The 23,643-nt window shown below is 39.2% G+C and overlaps 1 protein-coding gene across 2 annotated transcripts in view; it reads right to left on the reverse strand.

Annotated features, from left to right (window-relative positions):
• The window catches only part of ccser1 (coiled-coil serine-rich protein 1), a 506,315-nt gene that overhangs the window by 471,687 nt on the left and 10,985 nt on the right, over positions 1-23,643 (reverse strand). For both annotated transcript variants that reach the window (XM_055161268.1, XM_055161270.1), the window contains exons 2-6: positions 17,041-17,522; positions 15,031-15,307; positions 12,659-12,908; positions 6,154-6,348; positions 3,788-3,992 (exon numbers count right to left, since the gene is read on the reverse strand). In XM_055161268.1, the coding sequence (XP_055017243.1) occupies positions 3,788-3,992; positions 6,154-6,348; positions 12,659-12,908; positions 15,031-15,307; positions 17,041-17,515 (1,402 nt within the window). In that variant the 5' untranslated portion in view covers positions 17,516-17,522. The remainder of the gene's footprint in view (positions 1-3,787; positions 3,993-6,153; positions 6,349-12,658; positions 12,909-15,030; positions 15,308-17,040; positions 17,523-23,643) is intronic.

The following is a 23,643-nucleotide window of genomic DNA, read 5'->3' on the forward strand; positions in this document are numbered from 1 at the left end:
TGAACCAGGACTAAAACAGGACTAAACCAAGTCTAAACCAGGACTGAACCAGAACTGAACCAGGACTAAACCAGGACTAAACCAGGACTGAACCAGGACTAACCCAGGATTAAACCAGGTCTAAGCCAGGACTTAAACCAGGACTAAACCAGAAAACCAGAAATGAACCAGGATTAAACCAGAAGTGAATCAGGACTGAACCAGAACTGAACCAGGACTTAAGCCAGGACTAAACCAGAAATGAACCAGGACTAAACCAGAAATGAACCAGGACTAAACCAGAAATGAACCAGGACTGAACCAGGACTAAACCAGAAATGAACCAGGACTGAACCAGAACTGAACCAGGACTAAACCAGGACTAAACCAACACTAAACCTGGATTAAACCAGAACTAAACCAGAACTAAACCAGGGCTAAACCAGGACTAAACCAGGTCTAAGACATGACTTAAACCAGGAGTAAACCAGGACTAAACCAGGGCTAAACCAGAAATGAACCAGAACTGAACCAGGAGAAATAAAGTCTGTCTAAGTCTTAGTTTAATATAAAAAATACTTCAATTTAACTCTGAAAATGATGATTTTGTCTAAAGAAAGTGTTTTCTTTATCATTATAGTATCAGAATCGGTATTGAGTATCAGATCTGTTCTTTAGTATCGAAATCGAGTTTGAAATTTAATAATATCATGACAACATTAGTATATTGTCGATTATTATCCTTTTTATTATTCAAATATGTGAAGTTCAAGAGTCTGTGGCCCAGGCTGAACGCTTGAAGAGAAAAACTTTTGACATTTAAATATTTTTGTTGGTTAATTAACGGTGTGGTTCCTTTTGTTATCTCCAATGCAAAGGCAGCAACTTTATTCTTTTCACATCAGAAATAACGCTGGCCACGACACTTTGACAACTACGTTTCTGCACAAGTGAATTTTAGTGGAGCTTTAAAGGTGCACGATGTAACTTTCTGGTTATTGCTAAACAAAAACCGTGAGAAACATGTATTCTCACAATGAGGGGGGGGGGTCATCTCTCCAAAGATCTGACCTGTAACTTGGCCTGATACACGTTTGTCTTCAAGGCTTTAGTTTAATGCCACTACACCAGAAAGTTACACAGAAATACACCTATAGCCCCTTAACGCCAACTGTCAGAAATATGTGACAGAAATATGAGACAGACCAAGATATAAGCCAAGATAGCGGCTGCATTCCCCCAATGCCGGTTAGTGTATATCCAGTACCTCCTTATGAACCTTTGGCAAGTACTTGATTCTAGTTTTGCGCAAATTTGCAACATACCCAAATTTAGTCAAATGAATAATCTCAACTTAATTTACCATCTACTAAAAGGCAAAAAATATATATAAATTCATGTGTTAAGTCAGGGGTGTCAAACTTATATTCACAGATGAACAAAATTAAAAACTGGGACTAAGTCGTGGGCCAAAATAAATATTTATTGAAAAATTCCAACAACATCTGCATGTTTTCTCTTCTTTCAAGATATGTAATGTTAAACTTTTCTTATTAAAATAAATGTTTAATAATAGTTTTGCTTAAACATTTCATCCAGAACAGGCATAATATAAAATAATAACAAAATTTGTAATAAATAATGTCTCTATAGTCTATCTGTAGCCGGTGGGCAGCTCTAATACATATTTGTTATAATCTCGCGGGCCAAATATAATTATATCACGGGCGAAATTTGGCTTCCGGGCCTGAGTTTGACATGTCTGCTTTCAGATCTATGTTATAATGTTGTTTACTCCTCACAAACAGACCTGGAGTTGTGTTTTGTTTCATTCACACATGTTTAATACACAAATCCCACATATTTAGGCTTAGGAGTTCTTCTCTCAAACAGAAAACACTCTGTTCCACCTTGTGATGTCATTTGTTAAAACAGAAAGTCCTCCACTGCATTTTTTTAAACTCCACACACCTTCACTAGAATCATTTGGATAATTTCAACCCTAGTATTCCCGATTTCTCCTGAACTAAAAGTAAAACGTAGCTCGAAAACTACCACTTCATGACATCACAAGGTGGAACAGAGCGGAGATAGACTAATAAAACGTAGAAAAAACGTATTCAAGCATGCGTGAATGAAACAAAACACAACTCCAGGTCTGTTTTTGAAGAGGTAAGAGCATTTAAACACGACTTAAATCTCAGAAGTGTCAGTTTTGAGTAATATAGGACCTTTAAGTGAGATAATAACTCAGTGGTAAATGTTACAAAGCTAAAATGAACAACTATTTGTCTGCTCTCTAAATGTCAAAATTCAAGTCATTATTTTGCTGCCTCATTAAAATGAATGGGACAGAATGTTTATATCAGTGGAGGGCTGCGTGCGTTGTTATTCTAAACACGTCTCTTCTGTCTATTACTGTAATTACTGGGCCTATCCGCATGAAACTTACACTAGAGCAAAGTTTGACACCTCGACTGGAAATAAAATTAACAAGACAAGTTTATAGACCTAAAGTAAAACAAATAATGATAAAAGCAATGTTTATGATCTGTCCCTGGAAGTGGATCTCTCCTTCACTGTGCTTCTCCTTGGATTTTCTTTTTTATTTTTTTTTGGTGGTGTTTTTTCGTGAAGTAGCCTAAAGACAGGGGGCGCTCTGGGACAGTTATCCACGTGTTTGTTTCCTTTGTCTGTTATTGACCAGGAAAGGGACTAAACCAGGACTGAACCAGGTCTAAACCAGGACTAAACCAGGTCTAAACCAGGACTAAACCAGGAATGAACCAGGAATGAACCAGGTCTGAAACAGGTTTAAACCTGGTTTAAACCAGGACTAAACCAGGACTAAACCAGGTCTAAACCAGAACTGAACCAGGACTAAACCAGGTTTAAACCAGGACTAAACCAGGACCAAACCAGGACTGAACCAGTACTGAACCAGGACTAAACTAGGACTAAACCAGGACTAAACCAGGACTAAACCAGGTCTAAACCAGAACTGAACCAGAACTGAACCAGGACTGAACCAGGACTAAACCAGGTTTAAACCAGAATTGAACCAGGACTAAATCAGGTCTAAACCAGAACAAAACCAGGACTAAACCAGGTCTAAACCAGAACAAAACCAGGACTAAACCAGGTTTAAACCAGGACTAAACCAGGACTAAACCAGGACCAAACCAGGACTGAACCAGGACTAAACCAGGTCTAAACCAGGTCTAAACCAACCAGGTCTAAACAAGGACTGAACCAGGACTAAACCAGGTCTAAACCAGGACTAAACCAGGTCTAAACTAGGAATGAACCAGGTCTAAACCAGGACTAAACCAGGACTAAACCAGGTCTAAACCAGGTCTAAACCAGGACTAAACCAGGACTAATCAAAAGAAACAGAAAACACACACCAAAATTCCTGTAGAGGTGCAAATACAAGGAGCAGTAAGATAAAAGTGAAAAAATGTATAGCACACTCAGATGGCTGATGCATTTTTTCACTTTTATCTTTTATCTAAACCAGGACTAATCTTGGACTAGGACTTAGAATCTAGGACCGCCCCTGAGAGAACACCAAGCCCATGGTGCAGGGTGTCCGCAAAGTGCGTTCGGTCGGGTTCGGACACAAATATCTTGGGTTGGATTCGATCGCTGCTCTGTCGGACACGGGTCAAGCTCAGACAGAAAAATTTGTCCCAATCCACACTCTGTTCCTGAGGTGGGCGTGCCTGGGTTCTTGGCAGCCGCAGTAGCTTCCTCTGGGCTTCCTCCTTTACTCTCTCTATCCCCTCTCTCCCTCCCTCCTTCTTACCTGCATGCTTCCTGAGGTGGGCGTGCCTGGGCTCTTGGCAGCCGCAGTTGGTTCCTCTGGGCTCCTGAAACGACCTGGTGGTCCTGGTCCTCCGCTCCGGCCCCGCCCCCTCGCTGCGGACCACACATGGCTCGCTCTCACTGGTCTCCGTGAGGTACGCCACCCTCCGCCCTCTGCTCACCTCCCTCCTCTCCTCCACCGAGGCCTGTAGCAAGAACACATGAAAAAGTGAGAGAATGGACATTTCTATAGAAAATAAGGTGTTAAAAGAATAAATGTATCCAAAATTTTTGACTTGACACTCATCACAAAATGCATACTGGGAAGGGTCCTCCAAAAAGTGAGCATCAAACTGCCATGTTTGTTGCTCACGTGAGATGCGTCTATTGTCAAAGCACATCATTTCAAGTCTTTTGAACCATATCGCTTTTGTTTTTTGCTTTGTTGGTGCTCCACATACAAAATGTTCACTGCAAACTCGGGATGATTTCTTAGGCAGCCACATGTTTCCTTTTTTGTCCTTCCTGTGGATCAATCCTGCCTATCACCTTCACCTTTCACTATTTTTCAATTCCGTTGGAAAGGGAAACAGTTTCAACGGAGGTTTGCAGTCACACACATCTGATTCCCTTTTGCATTTATGGAGTTCACAAACTTCCGAAGCCCGTTTTCCACTGTTAGGATCCAACAACCACATAATTACGATGTCCGAATCCCAAAACTAAAATATGACAATATCAGAACCAGAAACAAAAGTGATATGGTTCAAAAGACTAGAAAAGATCGGCTTTGACAATAAACGCATCCCACTGGGAAAACAAACATGGCGATTTGATGCTGACTTTTTTGGAGGATCATTGAGTATGCATTGCGCAACGACCGTAAGTCCGAAATTCGGGATGCATGTATTGATAAAACGGTTTGTGTCCATTTATCCAGGTAGGATCCACAGCAGAAGAAGGTTGAATTTGGTAAAAAGACAAAAACATTCAATAGATCATCAGAACAGAAGATGCTACTAGAATTCCAGATTCTTTTGCCATTGATGAAATTAATACCAACACAATAACCCTAAATCTCACATAAATAAACTTATACTATATCCACCAAAATGTGAGCAATGAAAATGTAAACAACTCCGGATCCCTAAAGCAAAACTGGCATTTGTACTAAAACTTTTAAAAAGTTGTAAAACATTAATTTAAGTTGTTCATTTTCTTATTTATACACACTTTCTTCTCACCTCCTTCTGCCCCTAGCTCCATGTTACGTCTTGCCCCTGTATTTTTATTTTTATTGTCTGTTTTCTTTGTAGTATTTTCCCAGTTTTGTTTTTGCAAGTAATTTATTTTTGGATGTACAAAGTTCCATGTCTCTTCTCCTTCGCTGTGGCTCGCCGTTCTCGAGGAGCGCACACGTCCTCACTGGCTCCTATGCTGTTTTGTTAGCTTTCTGTAATTTTTTTTGTTTGCCCTGGTGAGTCCAGATGTCCTGTTTTCGTTGTTATTTTATGTAGGGATAGTTTTTGGGGTTGTGTTTTCATTAGGGTAGGGACAGGGGTGCACCGTCCTTATTTTAGGTTGGCCGGCTCACCAGGGTCTTTTCCTTTGGTACTTAATTTTTTTGTTTTTTTGTCATCCATTTTGTGGTTCCATCATCCAAAATATAAAAAGAAAAAAAGAAAAGAAATACAATCCTTAACTTTTTCTTCCATGTAAGGCTGTGCAATTAATCGAATTTTGATTGCGATTTGGATTTGTGTCAAATGATCTCCAAACTCATATAATCGAGTTGAAATCGAGTTTATTTTGGGATACTTTTTACATAAATAAGTATATTGATTTCGTTTTTTAAATATAGAGATTGTAGAACAGCTTGATATATAGTTTATTTTGGATGCATTTATGTTTTTCTATGCTTTATTTCATGTTCAAAGTATATTTTATTCATTTTATGTTTTATACATCACAGAACTGCTCTAAAGGTACATATCTGTGGCCTGCAATTTTGCGTAAATTATCAATAACAGATGATTTTTTGAGAGAGAATTGCTGAATAAATGCATCGTGTAACTAAAAAAATAATCGTTTGAATAATCGTGATTTCAATATTGACCAAAAATAATCGTGATAATGATTTTTTTTCCATAACCGAGCAGCCCTACTTCCATGTCCCTTTCTAAATATGTCCTGATCCATTCTGGGTCAAAACACTCTTATATGTTCTCTCCTTGTCCCTTGCTACCTCTCTTTCCCCTCCTCCTCTCCCTCTCTCCCTCCCTCTTCCTCCTTTCTGACCTCCTTCCTTCTGACCTCTCCTTCCCTCTCTCTCCTCCCTCCCTCATCTCCTCTCTCTCCCCTCCTTACCTCCTCTCTGGCCTCCTTCCTCTCCTCCTCCCTCTCTCTCCTCTCCTCCTCGCTCTGTTCTTTCAGCGGCAGACAGGGCACGGCGGTCTCTGGTTCGGAGAGGGACACGGCGGTCTCGTAGTCCGTGTTGTTGGCCGTGCTGGTGTCGGCCGGTAGAGCCTTCTCAGCGCTGGACTGGACTGGACTGAAGAAAACCTGCAATAAGACAATTTGGAAGATTGTTTTGAATGTGTGCACAATAATGATGCGCAGGTCAGGTTTTTTTTTTTAACCTGACGAAATGGGCTCAAATGTTGGGGCCAAACCTGCTCATATTAAAACTAAAATGTGCAACTTGAGAACGCACGGTTTTGTTTTTGTAATTTGTTAAAATCACACTTTGTTTTACTAAGTGCACTGTTTAGGACCTGTCTAAAAGCTCTACACACTCACATGATACAGTGCATAGAAGCTTTTAGTGGAGTTTGAGAAGGGTGACCAGACGTCCCGATTTACCCGGGATAGTTCCAGTTTTGAGCCTTGGGTCCCCTGTCCCAGCAGATTTATAGAAAACCAGTGATTTGTCCCAGTTTTATACAAGAAATATCCCAGGTTTTTACCAATTTGATCTAAACCAAGACTAAAACAGGATTATCAAAATTTTTGACTAATCTGATCTCTGCCAACACTAAAGAGGATCATAAATTCTCATTTGCTTTGCCAAAACACAGAAAACCATGTTTGATAATGACCATAAAGCAAAAAAATGCAGCTACAGAAACCCCTCAGATTATGACTGACACAAGAATCTACAATGTTACACGCTCTTTTCACAATTTTATTCATACCAAAAATCCCAACTCGGGTGTGTCCCAGTTTTGAATTTTGAAAATGTGATCACCCTAAGTTTGAGACTAAAGCTCCTCGATCGCGAGACGAGGAGCACCTGACGCAGACTGTACGTGCTACTGCTAGAGATCGAACATTTATGTAAATTTGGCAAACTGAACACATTCTGTACTGTACAGGAGACACGGCACGGAGGAGACTGTTTGACAATGGTGTTTGTGGTGAGAAAGTAGTGCTCAGTATATGGAGTTTTTTGATATTTAAAATGGTAAATGGATACTTGAACTCCTCCTCAAGTGGAGGAGTTCAACTGAGGAGCTGTGCGGAAAGGCGAAGCTCTCGATTTACCGGTCAATCTTCGTTCCTACCCTCACCTATGGTCATGAGCTCTGGGTAATGACCGAAAGGACAAGATCACGGATACAAGCACTCGAAATCAGTTTCCTTCGCAAGGTGGCTGGGCGCTCCCTTAGAGATAGGGTGAGGAGCTCAAAGTAGAGCCGCTGCTCCTCCACATCGAGAGGAGCCAGTTGAGGTGGCTCGGGCATCTGTTCTGGATGCCTCCTGGGTGCCTCCCTTGGGAGGTGTTCTGGGCACATCCGGGAGGAGGCCCCGGGGAAGACCCAGGACACGATAGAGGGACAATGTCTCTTGGCTGGCCTGGGAACGCCTCGGGGTCCCCCCAGAAGAGCTGAAGGACGTGTCTGGGGTGATGGAAGTCTGGGAGTCCCTGCTTAGACTGCTGCCCCCGTGACCCGGCCCCGGATAAGCAAAGAAAATGGATGGAAAATGGTAAATGGTCACATTTTTATACAGAGATTTTCTACCTTCAAGGCACTCAAAGCGCTTTACATCAAGGAACCACTCACACATTCACACACATTCACCAGTGTACACAGACACTAGGAGTGAGGTGTGTTAAATGTCTTGCCCAAGGACACAACAACAGCATTCATCTGTGGGAGCTACCAATGATTTTTAGGTCGAGAACGGGATTCAAACCTCCAACCCTGAGGTCATTTTTTTCATTCTGTAGTTCATTTGCTGCAGCCTCTGCCTTTTAAAGATGTATACAAACCTGTTTACTGGACTTAACCTTCATTATTGTTATTGTTTTAGTGGCATGAAGTTGTTTATAGTTGCATCTTACCACCACTGACTCTGGAGTGAATGAATAAAGCAACATAAAGCACACTGGGCATCAACAAAAGCTATACCCAGTGCATTATCGTTATCATCACACAAATGAATGGATTTTAAAATAGTTTACAAGATTACACTGTTTATTTCTTATTAGATTATTTCTTATTATGGATTTTGCACAGCTCTAACGTAACAATTTCAATATATTTTTAACACCCCCATCTACTTTGCATCGATATTACACCTCTGATGGAAAATGGGAAACCAAAAATACAAAATGACTGTCCCCAGCTGAATGGATAAGAGCTTTATGATTATGGATTGCAGTTTCTGTTTATGAATAGGAAATGCAGTTCAAATTAGGTTAGAAGTAATAGTTGCAACCTGAAAAGAAGTAGAATGAAATGAAGAAGTAGAATGAAACAGTCAAATTGAGTCGGCTTAAGATAAAGTCCGAGAAAAGTTTTTAAAAAATATTACTCTATTTTCTGATCTATGTTATAATGTTTCCTCATCACAAACAGACCTGGAGTTGTGTTTTGTTCCATTCACACATGTTTAACACACAAAACCTGCATATTTACGCTGATTCTTCTCTCTCTTCCACCTTGTGATGTCATGTGGTGATACAGGAAATGCTCCACAGTGTTTTTAAACTCCATATACCTTCACTAGAATCATTTGGATAATTTCAGGAATTTCCAGTCTCTAATGAACTAAAGGTAAAAAAGTAGCAGGTAACATGAAAACTACCGCTGCATGACATCACAAGGTGGAACAGAGCATTTTGAGCTTTGGAGATGACTTTTGGAGAAGACAGATTACTCAAACGTGTGAATGAAACAAAACACAACTCTGGGTATGTATTTGATGAAGTAACAACATTCTAACTTGGCTTAAAGCTCACAAGAGTAAGTTTTACGTAATAAATAGGGGTGTAATGGTACATGTACTCGTGCCGAATCTGTTTTGGTACGGGACGTTCAGTTCAGTGCAGGGCTGTGTGCGGGTGAGTTCGAGCAATTTGTGTGTGTTCCGTGACTACATGTGCAGCTACACAAAAGGCTCAGCTCTTTCATATTCACGAGGGAACTGGTCCGGTGTTTCCCGCCGCGCTCTATAGTTAGGGCGACCACCTTGACAACAATTGCGCCCCGTCTTGACCACGTCCCTCCGAACCACGTGAACAAACAAAACTAACGTGAACTAACAAAACTATGGTCGTAGCGCCGCGGTCCTCACTTTCACCGGCATGGAGTCCCCCCCCCATACCCCCTCATACACCCTCATACCCCCTCATACACCCTCATACCCTCTCATACCCCCTCATACACCCTCATACCCCCTCATACCCCTCATACCCCCTCATACCCCTCATACCCCTTCATACCCTCATACATATACCCCCTCATACCCCCTCATACCCCTCATACCCCTCTCATACCCCTCATCATACACCCTCATACCCCTCATACCCCCTCATACCCCCTCATACACCCTCATACCCCTCATACCCCTCATCATACCCTATACCCCTCATCATACCCCTCATACATACCCCCATCATACCCCTCATCATACCCCCTCATACCCCCTCATACCCCTCATTACACCCTCATACCCCCTCATACCCCCTCATACCCCCTTATACCCTCTCATACCCCTCATACACCCCTCATACCCCTCATACCCCATCATACCCCATCATACCCCCTCATACCCCCTCATATACCCTCTCATACCCTCATACATACCCCTCATACCCCCTCATACCCCATACATACCCCCTCATATCCCCTCATACCCCTCATACATACCCCCTCATACCCCCTCATACCCGTGACCTGTGTCCCTAGTGAAACCGCTCAGGGACATTGTAACTTCCAAAACATCTGAACTTGCTGCAAACATTGTGGACAAGTTCATTTTTCTGACCAAAAATATGAAGACTGAGTAAAACTTCATGCTGGAACTGTTAGTGCTGCGTTTTACTTTATGAAAAGTTTGGTTTACTGTTTACAAGGAATTTATTTTTTATAATATTTCAAACATTTGTTGCTTATTTGAGAATATTTTATTTTATTTTATTTATTAGTATTGCCAAGCAGCACCTTGCATTTATTTTATTTCCCATTTGTATAATGTTAACACAAATTGTTAGTTTAATAAAATCACAAATAAACAACAAGCAAATGGTTTTACATTTTGATCCCAAACTGTACCGAAAATGTGACCTGAAAACCGAGGTACGTACCAAACTGTGATTTTTGTGTATCGTTACACCCCTAGTAATATAGGACCTCTAATAATAAAAATTGTGAGAAGAAAGTACAATCAAAAAACATCTGCAAAACACCTTCAGTAAAGTAAAGTTGGCTCTGACTAAACATGAGGAGCAGTTCAGACACGAGTATATGGGACATGTACTCCTTTCACACCCTGCACATCTCTCCATACATTATCTGCACTTGCCAAAACTTGTAGAGTAATTTCGAAACACAAATGCTGCTTTTAAGAACAGTTAATCTTTACTTAAACATTGCAGTGACACCTGAAGACGTCACACCCTCTTTGAAAACTCAGAGCCGTCCACAGCGTCGTACTGTGACTGAGTGATACTATTAATATAAAAACTATCAAAAAGCAGCACCAAGATCTGATAGACTTCAAATGAAAAACCGGCGTTGAAAATCTCACTCACATTTGTGCGACACTTGAATCTCAACCAAATTACGTTTCTAATAGAATTCCAAAAATATCATCCAGTGATTTAGTTTTGTATTAAATTATATAAGATAAGAAAACCTTTACAAGTCCCACAATGGCCCAGTTTCAGAGTTGCAATCATAGACTTTATAAAGAAGTGGACTAAGTGAGTGTAACGTCACTCATCGTGTTCAGCTCTAGTCAAATGAAGCTCACCTGGGCGAGCCAAGTTCCACATAGGAATTGATTTACAGACAAAATAAAAACACCATGATCATGTAGAGCAAGTTAATATGAACACTTTAACACCAAAATGAGGAGCCTGAGAACAGCAGTTACAGAAAGAAGAGCGGCATTTTCTCAATACAAAGTGAATTAAAAATACAGTCTATGGTACAAGAACAATGTAATGGAGCTATTTTTGGTTATTGCTTTGTCTGGAATGTTCCACAGTATGGCATTCAACTTATCAACCTTCATGGAGAAAAGTAAGCGCAACTATTTACTAAACATGTGATTTTCTTTAACATTGCCTTTTATTTTGAAACAAACAATCATAAACGATACATTTTGTGCCTTCTTTTATCATTGTTATTAGTTTGTACGACCATAAACGAAAACAAAAAAAATCCTTTCATTTTTTCATTCTCATTATGGTTTATTTTGTGTGATCATCAACGATAAACTTTTGTGCCTTTGTTAACATTATTATTAGTTTGTACGACCATAAATGAAAAACAAAACATGTTTTCTTTAAACCTGACCAATCTGAGTGATGATTTTAAAAGAAAAAAGACTAACACTGTAGAGCAGACATGTCAAACTCAGGCCCAGGGGCCAAATTTGGCCTGCGATATAATTATATTTGGCCTGAGAAATCATATCAAGTACGTATTAGAGCTGGCCCCCAACATGCACTGCTAATACAATGAATCCCAGAATGCTTTGCAAATGTGTTGCTGCATTTTGACTGATTGTTGGCTTGTGAAAAAAAGTTCAAACGCTACAGACAGGCAATAGAGACATGATTTATTTAACATTTTGTTATGATTTTATATTATGTTTGCTCTGGATTCAGTGTTTAAGCAAAACTATTATTAAACATTTATTTTAATAAGAAAAGATTTAACATTACAGTTCTCAAAAGAAGAGAAAACATGCAGATGTTGTTGAAATTTTTCAATTAATACTTAGTTTGGCCCATGACTTAGTAGCAGTTTTTAATTTTGGCCTCTGTGAATTTGAACTTTGACAAACCCTGCTGTAGAAGCTTTAAAAAAAAAAAACAAAAAAAAAAAAAAAAAACAGTAGTATAAAGCATTATGTTTTGAAAGATATAGAACTCTGGAATGACTGAATTATGCATTAAATTTAGTTTGTTTTAATGTATATTTTGTCTCTTATATATACAGTAAGTCGTAAGTGAAATTTTAAATGCAAACTTGCTGTTCATACGCTGCTTTCTTTCTTGGAATTCTGTCATTGTTTAATAAGGTTTGGCATTATACATATATTTTACTTCAGCCTAAACCCTTTCGGTCATGATCCATGGGGTTGTAGTCATATATTTTGTTTTGTTTGGTTTTATAGCGCAGCAAAATAACCAAATAAAAAACTACTACAGCTATTAAGTGATTGAATTTGAAGTTCAAATCTGTGGAGAACGTGTTTTTGAAAGCCTTCTATTGCATTTTAGCAATAGAAACACCTATAATATTATATAGAAGGCAAGATAAATAAGTTTAAGGCCATCCATGGAGACAAGCAGGTGGCAGAAAAGTTACATAATGCGCCTTTAATGAATTCAAAAAGGTTTATAGGTACATACTTGGGAGGTAGAGATGACCGTGTTATTGTTCTCCGGAGCGGGTGGAGGGTCTAGGGCAGTGTTGGTCTCGTCTTGCCCAGGGAGGGTGGCAGACTCTGGGGGTAGCACTGGCACGGGGCTGGGCGTGGGCAGGACGTCCACAGAATCAGACACAGAATCCTCCGTGATGGGGTGAAACTCGGACGGGGTGATCGCAGTGGTCCGATCCTCTGAAATCATGGGAGACTGCAGAGAACTCTCTCCTCCAGCACTGAGGGAGTAAAATTTATTAGGTTAATCGAAAATTATCATTATTCAAGTCACAATATAATCATAAGAATCATTGTTAGGGCTGCACGGATTTTGGAAAATAATGCAATTGTGATTTTTCGGAAGTGTTACGATTGTGATTAGTTTTGCGATGTTTAAAAAGTAGGATTTTGTTGAGAAGAATGAAAATACGAACTGATTAACTAATAAGAATCACATGCATTTCAGAACATGTTTGTAAAGAGACAACAAGATTTTTTTCGATATAAAGAGACAGAATATTTTATTATTTTCAGAGGACATTCTATTATCTAAATTACTGCAGCTTTTGTGAGTTGATGGTCCGTGTACGATTCGTTCTTTTGAATTTCAATTAAGAACGAAAAACTTACGAAAACCGTTTTAGTGTCAAACAAAAAAAAACAGATTTCCATCTCTATTTGCAATATTAAATTTAAAGTTTATCTCAAATAACACTAATCAAAAAGCAGTCTCAGTGTCTATTTCAATTTTGATATTTCATTCTCTCTGGTTTATATATAAGTTCTGCTGCTTAGCGTGCCGCGTGTGAGTTCAATGTCAAATGAACAAAGGAGTTTATCGCCGTTTCCTGTTTCTCGTCTTGGAGTTCAACAATTGCTTTTTAAGACGCGAAAGTAAACACGAGAAGAGGACATGTTTGTTCACAAAATTGCAGCGATTTTTCAGGTAAGTTCTCCTAGAGGCAGAACTTTTGGGGCAAATAAACCACAGAGAATAAAATATCTAAATTGAAAAAGGCACGATGACTGTTTTATGACTGGAGTTATTTGAAGTAAACCAGGGGTGGGCAAACTTTTTGATTCATGGGTCACAAAGGGTTCTAAAATTTGACAGAAGGGCGAGACCAGGAGCAGATGGATGGAGGTTTTTTGTAATCCACCTCATAAGAAAATAAAATAACATGGGATATGTAGAAAATATAACTGAAAATCATTACAAAGGATTACAACAAAATATCTGTCTTTCAAGTCCCATGGTATTTACTATTTACCGTATTTTTTGGACAATAAGTCGCACTTTTTTTCATGGTTTGGGTGTTTCCTGTGATACTTATACTCGGGTGCTACATTAAAATTTTCACGCTGAAGCTGCGAGAGGCTCTAGGCTTGTGTGTCAGTATCTGATGCTCCTATTACTCCTGTACAACTGTCACTTCGCACTCTATTGCGCATGTCTCCTGCAATAAAAGCCGCAGTCTCACGGCAAATAGTGAAATTATCAGCTGAAAATGGTAATCGAGCAGCAAAAAGAAAGTTTAGAGTGGGCGAGAAACTTCTGATTGACTGGTGGAAAGCGGCGACGGAGAACACAGCTTCACGGCAACCGGGCGAGCGCGCCATGAAAGTTTCCTGGAAGTCACTGGATGGATCGACAAAGCCTGGACTTCAGTGACGCCGAAACCATCCTGTTGGGATTCAGAAAAGCCGGAATAATTCTAACTGGAACTGATACCGAGTCTGACGACAGCTACACAGAAGAGGAAGTGGCGCTCTGTTTACATCATGGATCTACGGTTTATCTCTGGAGGTTGCGCAGAAGTGACACCGAGGATGAAGAATTGAATGGATTTAGTGATTTGGAGTGAGATTGTGAGTTTGGTAAACTTATGTTCTGTTGTTTATGCTATAATTATCTGAAATACAAAATACATTTCCCCAAAAAGTGCAACTCATATTCCGGTGCGACTTATATACTTTTTTTTCTTCTTCATTGCGCATTTTTTGGCTGGTGCGACTTCTGCTCCGGTGCAACTTATAGTCCAGAAAATACGGTATTGAAATGACTTTTAAAACACTGAAAATTATTATTATTATTATTATTATTCAAGTTTGGCGCGCCGGATTAAAAAGATATGGCTCCTGGGCCGTAGTTTGCCCACCCATGAAGTAAACTTTAAATTAAATATTGGAAATAGAGTCACTAAAATGGTATAAAGAAATGAAAATTAAAAGAACGAATGGTACACGGACCTTTGATAATTACATCAACTCAAAGTTCTATTCGACTGCGATTAATTGTGCAGCCCTAGTTTATTCTTACAGTCATCATCACACTAAAACATGACTTGGTGACATCCGTACCCAGCGCCCGTCAGCTCTCCAGGCCAGGACCCCGGGGTGAGCGTGGTGGTGGAGGAGGGGGGCTCGAGCGTCACTTCGGGGGGTCTGTGGTGGTCCGAGGTCTTGGAGAAGCGGTGGTGGGCGGAGAAGGACTTGGGGAGGAGCTGCTTCTTCTGGCGAGAGGAGGACGAGCGCTTGTTGTTGTTACTGGCGCCGCTGAAGTCGTCCATAAAACCGGAGTCATCGCCCTCGTTCACCCTGGAGCCGCTGATGCAGTTTATGAAGACGTTTCGGTTTCCTGCGGAGGGAGAGGTCATACATTTTGGTGCATTACTTTTTTGTTGTGATTAGTAATATGGTGATGAATTCAGTACTTTCTAAGTTCTTTATTAAAGGGCCTATATTAGACTATTATGTATATCTAAATGTTGTTTCCTCATCACAAACATACATGTATTTGTCTTAAACAGAAAGTTACCCTTACTGAAAAATATAAAAGTGAGAAAGATACAAACTGGAGGCACTTTTGTATTTTAATTTTATATATTTCAGTAAGGGAACTCATCTGTACTGCTATTTTTTTACTCTTTTATGACCCAGTGAAGCGCTCTACTCTTTTCTTCATACATGTAGTTGTGTTTTGTTTCATTCACACATGTTTAATGTCCCTGCATATTTAGACTGATAAAAACAGAACGCGATCTGTTACACCTTGTCATGTGGTAATACAGAAGTGCTACACTGTGTTTTTAAACTCCATACACCTTCACTAGAATCATTTGGATAATTTGAGCCCTGGAATTGCCGATCTCTACTGAAGGTAAAAAGTAAAAGGTAGATGTTAACTTGAAAATTACAGTTTCCTGACATCAGAAGGTGGAACCATAAACTGTATATATAAAAGGACATAGTTTACGCACTCGCCTCCATGTTCCAAAAAGGAAGTTTGCATGCGGCTCTTCTGGCTCCTTCTGACGCTGGCTCCCATTGACTTACATTGAAGTACTGTGGCCCTTCTCTCTTTAACTGCTGCTGTGAGCCTCATCATTTTGGTCTTAAAATGTTCGTATTAAGACGCTCTACATGACCCTGTTGTTTTTTTTTTTTTTTATCAGTCAAAGCCTGGCTCCAAATTCACTCCTGTAGCAGTTTGCATCGTGAGCTTCATTTGAGTGGAGCTGAAGGCTGTGGGTGACGTCACACTCATTTAATCCACTTTTTTATACAGTCTATAGTCTATATATAGTCTGTGGACTATATAAATGGATATAGCTTCCAAATAGGAAGTTCACTTGATTTATATTGGAATACTGTCATCCCTCTTTCTGTGACTGCTGCAGTGAGCCTGGTCATTTTAGTCTTAAAATGTTCATATTAACCCGCTCTACATGCTGGTGTTTTGTTTTTTTTTCCCCACACTGTTTTGTCTGGCAAAAAAATCCTATTCATAATATAGAGCAAACCTGGGCATTCTCCAGCTCCAGGGTCACATATGGCCTTTTGGTTGACTCTGATTGAATCGTTTAAACTAATTTGTAATTACAAAATAAACATATTTTATCATTTTCCCTCATGCATGGACTAAAACTGCATTGCTTTTATTTTAGAGGTGTTTTGGTCTTTTTTAAATGGCACTTTTTATAAGGCAACCTCACTTCTTCATTGCTTAGTCAGAACATAAACTCTTACCAGTCTTACCAGCTCGTCAAAACAATGATATTTACTGCTTTTTATATAAAGCCTGGCTCCAAATTCGCTCCTATAACCGTTTGCACCGTGACCTTCACTGGAGTGACGCTGAACACTGTGGGTGACGTCACACTCGCTTAGTCCACTTTTTTAAACGGTCTGTGGGTGAAGCAGAGCATTCTGAGATTTGGAAATGTAGACAGACTAACAGAGCTACTCAAACGTGTGTGAATGAAACAAAACACAACTTCAGGTCGGTTTGTGATGAGGAAACAATGTTAACAACATAAATCAGAAAACAGCGCAATAGGAGCTCTTTAAAAAAATATTAATCAATCGTACCTGCTGATGATGAAGAGGACGACGCCTTATCAAAATCCTCCGTCTGGGACCGCGTGATCTTCTTCTGCTTGTGACTCCCAAACCCAAACGAATGCCTGTTTTTGGACCGCCCCCCTCCCTCGACGAAGCCCGTAGTGGACACTGAAGTGGGGATGTTGCTCTGGCTGTTCCCATTGGCGTCTGTGGCCTGGGCGTTGGCTGGAGGGGCGGAGCTGAGGTTTAGGTTGACGTTGTGGTCGCGGGGCTCGCTGTTCCGTTTGGAGCTGAATCCGAGAGACGGGGCCCGGAAGATGCTGCGTCTCTTGCCTGTGCTGCCCGAGCTGGAGTTGGTGCTGGAGGGGGAGGAGGTGTGGACCCCGTTGGTGAGACCCCCGGAGGACGGAGAGGAGGGGAGGGAGTCCTGTCTCTTGCTGCTGCTGCGTCTGAAGATGGGCAGACGGGAGACCAGGGTGGAGCGCCGACCCGATTCGCCCATTGGGAATCTGAAGGACAAAAACACAGAGTTAAAATTTTACCTGTCCAGAAAAAACTTGACAAAGACGAGTGGATCTGAAGCTGTGTCCTGTCTCAATGATTTTTTAATTGATGTATTTATTTTGGGCAAGTAGAGATTTACATTCTTATACAATGGAACATATAACATAAGTGAAATCATAATAGAAATAAAAAATAATCACAACAAAAAATGTGCTCACAGTTTTTTTTATGTTCCGTACGCATCAAAAACAAACACGCTCCTTACACATAAAAAAGAAGAAAAATCTACATAAAGGATTGAGAAACAGCAAGGATTTTTACAGAATCAACAATCAGAGCACCAAACTATGACTTATTTCAGGTAAAATAAGTTATATATTTTGTTCTAAATGTGTTGGAGAGCTACAAATTAGCGGCTGTGGTGGGTATCATTAAGAAGTTGCCGATACGATACATACTTCGATACATAGGCCATGATACGATACATATCTCGATACAGTGCACTTTCGATTCAACACGATATATTTCAAATCGATTTGACACGGTTCAATAAAAAATAATGGCTAAATCATGGCTGTGATCCATGTCCCAAAAGTCTTTGTTAAACCGTTTCCTGTGCAAGGTTAATATAAAAAACGTCAATTTTAATCATAAAAACAGTGAAAATGTCGAATATGTTGCATAAACGAGTTTCCTTCCTCTAAACAAGCAACAAAACTGTAGCGCTGTAATAAAATAATTTAGCAAAATATACCAAAAAACACTCTTGGTGATGTATCGATACAGCAGCCCACGATATCGATACAGTATCATGACATTAAATGATACGATATATCGATATTTTGATATTTTTGCACACCCCTAGAAGACAAAATAGTCCCTTCCAATATTTGCCATTTTATTTTATTAAACAAAAATCTAAATTTATTCCGATATTTTTCCAAACCCAATAGTATTAATTTAACATGTTTTAGTTCACATTCTGTTTATGAGACGTTCTGAGATGTATTCAGTGATATGACGACAGGGTTACTCCTGCCACTGTTTCACTGGCTGCAACAGAGTGATGTCATTAGTGGAACCAGGAGCCTAAACTGGGGAAGCGGCAGGACAGGGCCGCACCTGAAGATGTCGGCTTGAGCAGGCGTGAGTGAAGACGCAGCGCAACAAATTTTGAAAAACTTTTCAAAATGAACTTACTTGCCTTCATCTTCACTTAAACTTGCCTTATAATGAGTCGCCGCAGAAAAAGAGCGACTATCACCACAAGTGCACCTCCCAAACAAAGCCCTACTCGTGCACTAGGGGTGTGCAAAAATATTGAAATATCAATATATCGTATCGTTTAATGTGATGATACAGTATCGATATCATGGGCTGCTGTATCGATACATCGCCAAGAGTATTTTTTGGTGTATTTTACTTAATTATTTACTTGTTTGCTGCAGTTTTGTTGCTTCTTTAGAGGAAAGAAACTCATTTATGCAACACATTTGACATTATCACTGTTTTGAGGATTAAAATGTTTGTGTTTCGTATTCACTTTGCACAGGAAGTGGTTGTTTAAAAAGGACTAATTAGCCTTTATTTTTTATTGAACCGTATCTAAATTGATTTGAAATATATCATACTGAATCAAAAGTGCACTGTATCGAGATATGTATCATATCGTGGCCTATGTATCAAGGTATGTATCGTATCGGCAACTTCTCAATGATACCTAACCCTATCGTGCGCTGTGAACAGCCCGAATCTATTGACAATATTCCATGGAAAAATGTTTGGACATGACCTCACAAATATCTCATCACCAACAAGCAAAGAGAAATCTGCTACAAACTTCTACATTCTACGTTTTCCACTAAAGAATCATCTTAGAAGTGCAATGGACACTACCTGGACATTCTGCGAACTGAAAAATGAAACCACCTCTCACTTATTTTGGACCTGCCCAGACTCTGTGTGTTTTTGGAAAGAATTCATAAAACATATACGCAACTTTTTCTCCCATTTTACACTTTCTTATAAAGATGTGTTGGTTTTTGCAGTGTGATAATGTCCCCACCAAAGCTGAGACCAAACCTGCGCCCCTGGTTGGATCTTTAAAAAATTTGAACAGAGGTTTTTTCACTCTTTATGGTCCGCTCCCTGTCCCTTCTGGATTTGGACAGAATGTAGAAGAGTCTGGCTGGTCATGTAAATTCAAAATAGGGCTGAAACAAGCACATACACTGTCACGATAACACATTTTGAAGCACAATATAATGTTACAGAACTATACTGACTTATCGTTCAGTATAAGAAAGCTATATACTTTTGGGATCAATATTTATTGTGTGTACTTTTTCTTTAAACTACTGGGAAAATAATATAGGATTAAAGTCATAAAAGCTTATGACTCATTCCAGATGCAGACTAAGTGCTAAGATTTTTAACAGTATTGTTGATTTGGAGTAGGTTTTGTGGTTTAAATCTGCTCTTGTGTCGGTGGCATAAAGTACTTTCAGCGTCTTTGTTTATCATCTATATTTACTTCAGCAGTATATCACGCTTGTAAATGTGTTATTGTGACAGGCCTAGCACTGACACAATAACAATGAAGCAGGATAAACCCAAAGTAAGCCATTTTTAAATAGACAGATTGCAGATTGAATCAAAAATAAACCATAGAACATATTTATTCATCCCTCTACGGCAAAAATCATATTGTGCTACAACAAAAATAACAAAAAGCTCCCCGTTTATTGCAACAAAAGAGTGGTTGGCTGCTTTTGTGGCTGCCTGGCTCACACACACTGAGCAGTTTTTGAATTTTTTTTTGTTTTTTGAGCTCAGTTTTTAACGTCATATCGTGGAATTTTAACCAACTAAGAAGTGCAGCGTGTGCAGTTCAAAGCACACAAGTAAAGGAAAGCTGGATTTTGTGAAATGAGGTGTTTGTTTTTCCTGTATACATGGAGAAAGGGCAAGGAGGTAGCTGAGAATATCGCTGTGGACATTCGAGATGCTGCAGGCTTTTTTTTTTTTTTTTTTGCACCATATGTGGCAGCAAATATGTCAGAAGACCTTCCAGAAGAAATACTTTGAGGGAATGGACCATTTCCATTTCGTCATTAACATCACAAAGCTTTGGGGGCAGGAGTGCTATTTGGACAAGCAAAAATTGTGCAGAATTGTCCTTTTGGTGCTCTTCAGTGTAGGGACCAGTCTCAAATACAAAGTAGGGAAAAAAAACTGAGGCACTCAAAAAGTACAAAATAATTACAAGCCTTTAATACCACATGGCAGATAAAGGATCTTGTTTCATTTCGTTGGCATATTTTAACTTTATCTGCCATGTGGTATTAAAGGCTTTTAATTATTTTGTACTTTTTGAGTGCCTTAGTTTTTTTTCTTACTTTGTCATCAACATCACAGAAGAGACAGGACACAGAGGAGGTACATTTATGACTCTTCCTCTCCTCAAACAGTCCTGACACAGATCTGCTGACTCTCCCGGACCAGTCATCCTGTTAAACTGCACTGAGGCCTTTGACTGAGACACCAAGGCTACTGAGATGACCCAAAACACGCTACACAGGTCTCCAGGAAGAACAGTTGATAGCTAAGGTCAATTAAATACAATCAATTCATTAACCTGCCCAGGGACGACAGGCGAAAATCAGCACTGCTGGTACAACCTGGTACAATACATCTCTCCTGTTAAGGTTAATGTATATTGTGCACTGTCCCTGTCTCAATAAATAAACTAACTTTAAAAACTTCAAATATGCACAAAGGTTGCAGCAACATCAACTGCAACAGCTTGCTCAGGAATTCCCATCAATAAAGTATCTGTCTGTCTGTCAAAGAAATTGATCACATAATAAATACTGAGCCCAAAAATATATGGTTCAAGCTTTCATATATTGAACGATAAATCAATATAGTGATTATCATGACAGGTCTAATGATTTTATTTAACACAAAATTTCTCAGGCAAAGGAGAAATTAAATTTGTCTACTGGACAAATGTTTATTTAGGTCAAAAACATTTCGCAGCTCATCCAAGCCGCTTCTTCAGTTCAAGATTTTAAAGCTTGTCTCGCTGTTGTGAAGCTTCGACCAATCAGACTCAAATATTCCTCTTTACTAGAGCAGGGTATCATTAAGGAGTTGCTGATACGATACATATCACGATACAGTGAGCTTTCGATTCGATACAATATATTTCAAGTCGATTCAATAGAGTTCAATAAAAAATAAAGGCTAAATTATGGCTGTGATATTAAAAGTCTTTGTTAAACCACTTCTTGTGCAAAGTTCATATGAAACACTCATTGTACTCATCAAAACAGTGAATATGTCAAATGTGTTGCATAAACAAGTTTCATTCCACTAAACAAGCAACAAAACTGCAGCTCTGTAACAAAATAATTTTGTAAAATACACCAAAATATCCTCTTGGCGATATATCGATACAGCAGCCCACAATATCAATACTGTATCATCACATTAAACGATACGATATATTGATATTTCGAAATTTTTGCACACTCCTGCCCTTTACGTCCCGTCTTCTCCTCATTAGAGATTCAAATTTAATTCAAAACGCTCCACACTTCAACCTGGCATTAGCTACAACATTATAAACTAACTGGAATATTTACAGTATGGAATCATAATGTTTTGCTAGAAAGAATATAAAAGAAGAAAAACAAAAAGTAATCCTTAAAGGTGCATTGTGTGACTTTTCTGGTGGAGGGTCCATCACCTGCTTAGTATGACAAAAAAAAAAAAAAAGGCAATAAGAGCAAACACATTGTCACCTTATAACGAATCAGCCAATGTGTTATTTATAAACCTTCAAACTCTGAAATTTTACGATTTAGTCGACCTTTATACTCTGAAAATCACGTTCAAAGTAAACAACAATCTCCTGTCAAAATCTTTACAGAACATATTCAAAATTCGAAAGAGCCAATATGAGCTCAGAGGCACGGCCATGTTTATTAAAAAGAAAATTAGAGCAAACATTTTGAAATTTTGTAAATCTGTTAAAGGGGTGGAGCTGTGGAACAAATGTACAGAAAACCTAAAATTGTGCACCAGTCTCTTTCACTTTATAAGAAGTTTTAATGTTTAACTCTGGACAGATTCGTGAATTATGATACTTAGTTTGTGCTGTAGTACTTTGTTGTACTGTTACTTATTTGTTTGTTTTCTCTTGCTGTATTTATGAAGATGAACTGTTGTCAAGATGACGCTCTGATAAAGGAATAAAGGGTGAAGGCATAATAAGCTTCAGCCTGCACCTTTTCGGTCTGTGTATGTTAAATATTACTGTCTGTGAATTAATATCAAAATATACCTGTGACTGAAATAAATAATCAATCAATCAAAGAGCTCAACTTTACATTTATTCAATTATAGGTGGATTTAAAGCTCAAAAATACCTAGAAAAACAGGTATTCTGAAGATAAAAAGGTTTAATACCACACTGTGAAACATTCCAGATGAAGCAATAACATCTCCATGGGGAAAAGCATTTATTTGACAGACTCTCCACCAGAAAAGTTACACAATGCACCTTTCGTGATGATGATGCAAATGATTTCTGTTGAGAGTTTAACAGAGATAGTTTTAAATGACCTCCTGCTTTTCTTTCATAATACTCTTCTGTCTACCGTTCGCGTTAATACGTCACTCATGAATCAGACAAATGGTCAAAGTTTCACGAGTCGCATGAGTCTTTTCCCTAAACAAATGAAGGCTCTGTGCTTTCCGTCTGGGTCTGTGTTTGGGTGTGAACAGTCAAATCTCCTGTCGAGTCTGTGAGTGTTTCTGCGGCGTTTAGGCTCCACTTTATCTCTGTGTAATAAGAAGATTACATTAACACCCTTCAGGACTGGCTTAAAGCTGCGCCGCCTCCTAAAAACTTAACAAGACTCAAAACTCACTCTGTATAAATGATTCTAGTTTTGAATGAGACTGAAATTGAAATTATATGAGCAAAAAAAAAAAAAGCAAAAAAATTTACATAATCGGAATCAGCTGGTGTTACATCATACAAAATATTTTTATATTTTTTGACCTAAACCACAATGCTGAACTTTAGCGCCACATATGGACTGAACCAGGACTCAA

Source organism: Boleophthalmus pectinirostris, unplaced genomic scaffold (genome assembly GCF_026225935.1).
Source record: "Boleophthalmus pectinirostris isolate CB_2022bp ecotype Guang Dong unplaced genomic scaffold, ASM2622593v1 HiC_scaffold_4, whole genome shotgun sequence".
NCBI classification, from domain to species: Eukaryota; Metazoa; Chordata; class Actinopteri; order Gobiiformes; family Gobiidae; genus Boleophthalmus; species Boleophthalmus pectinirostris.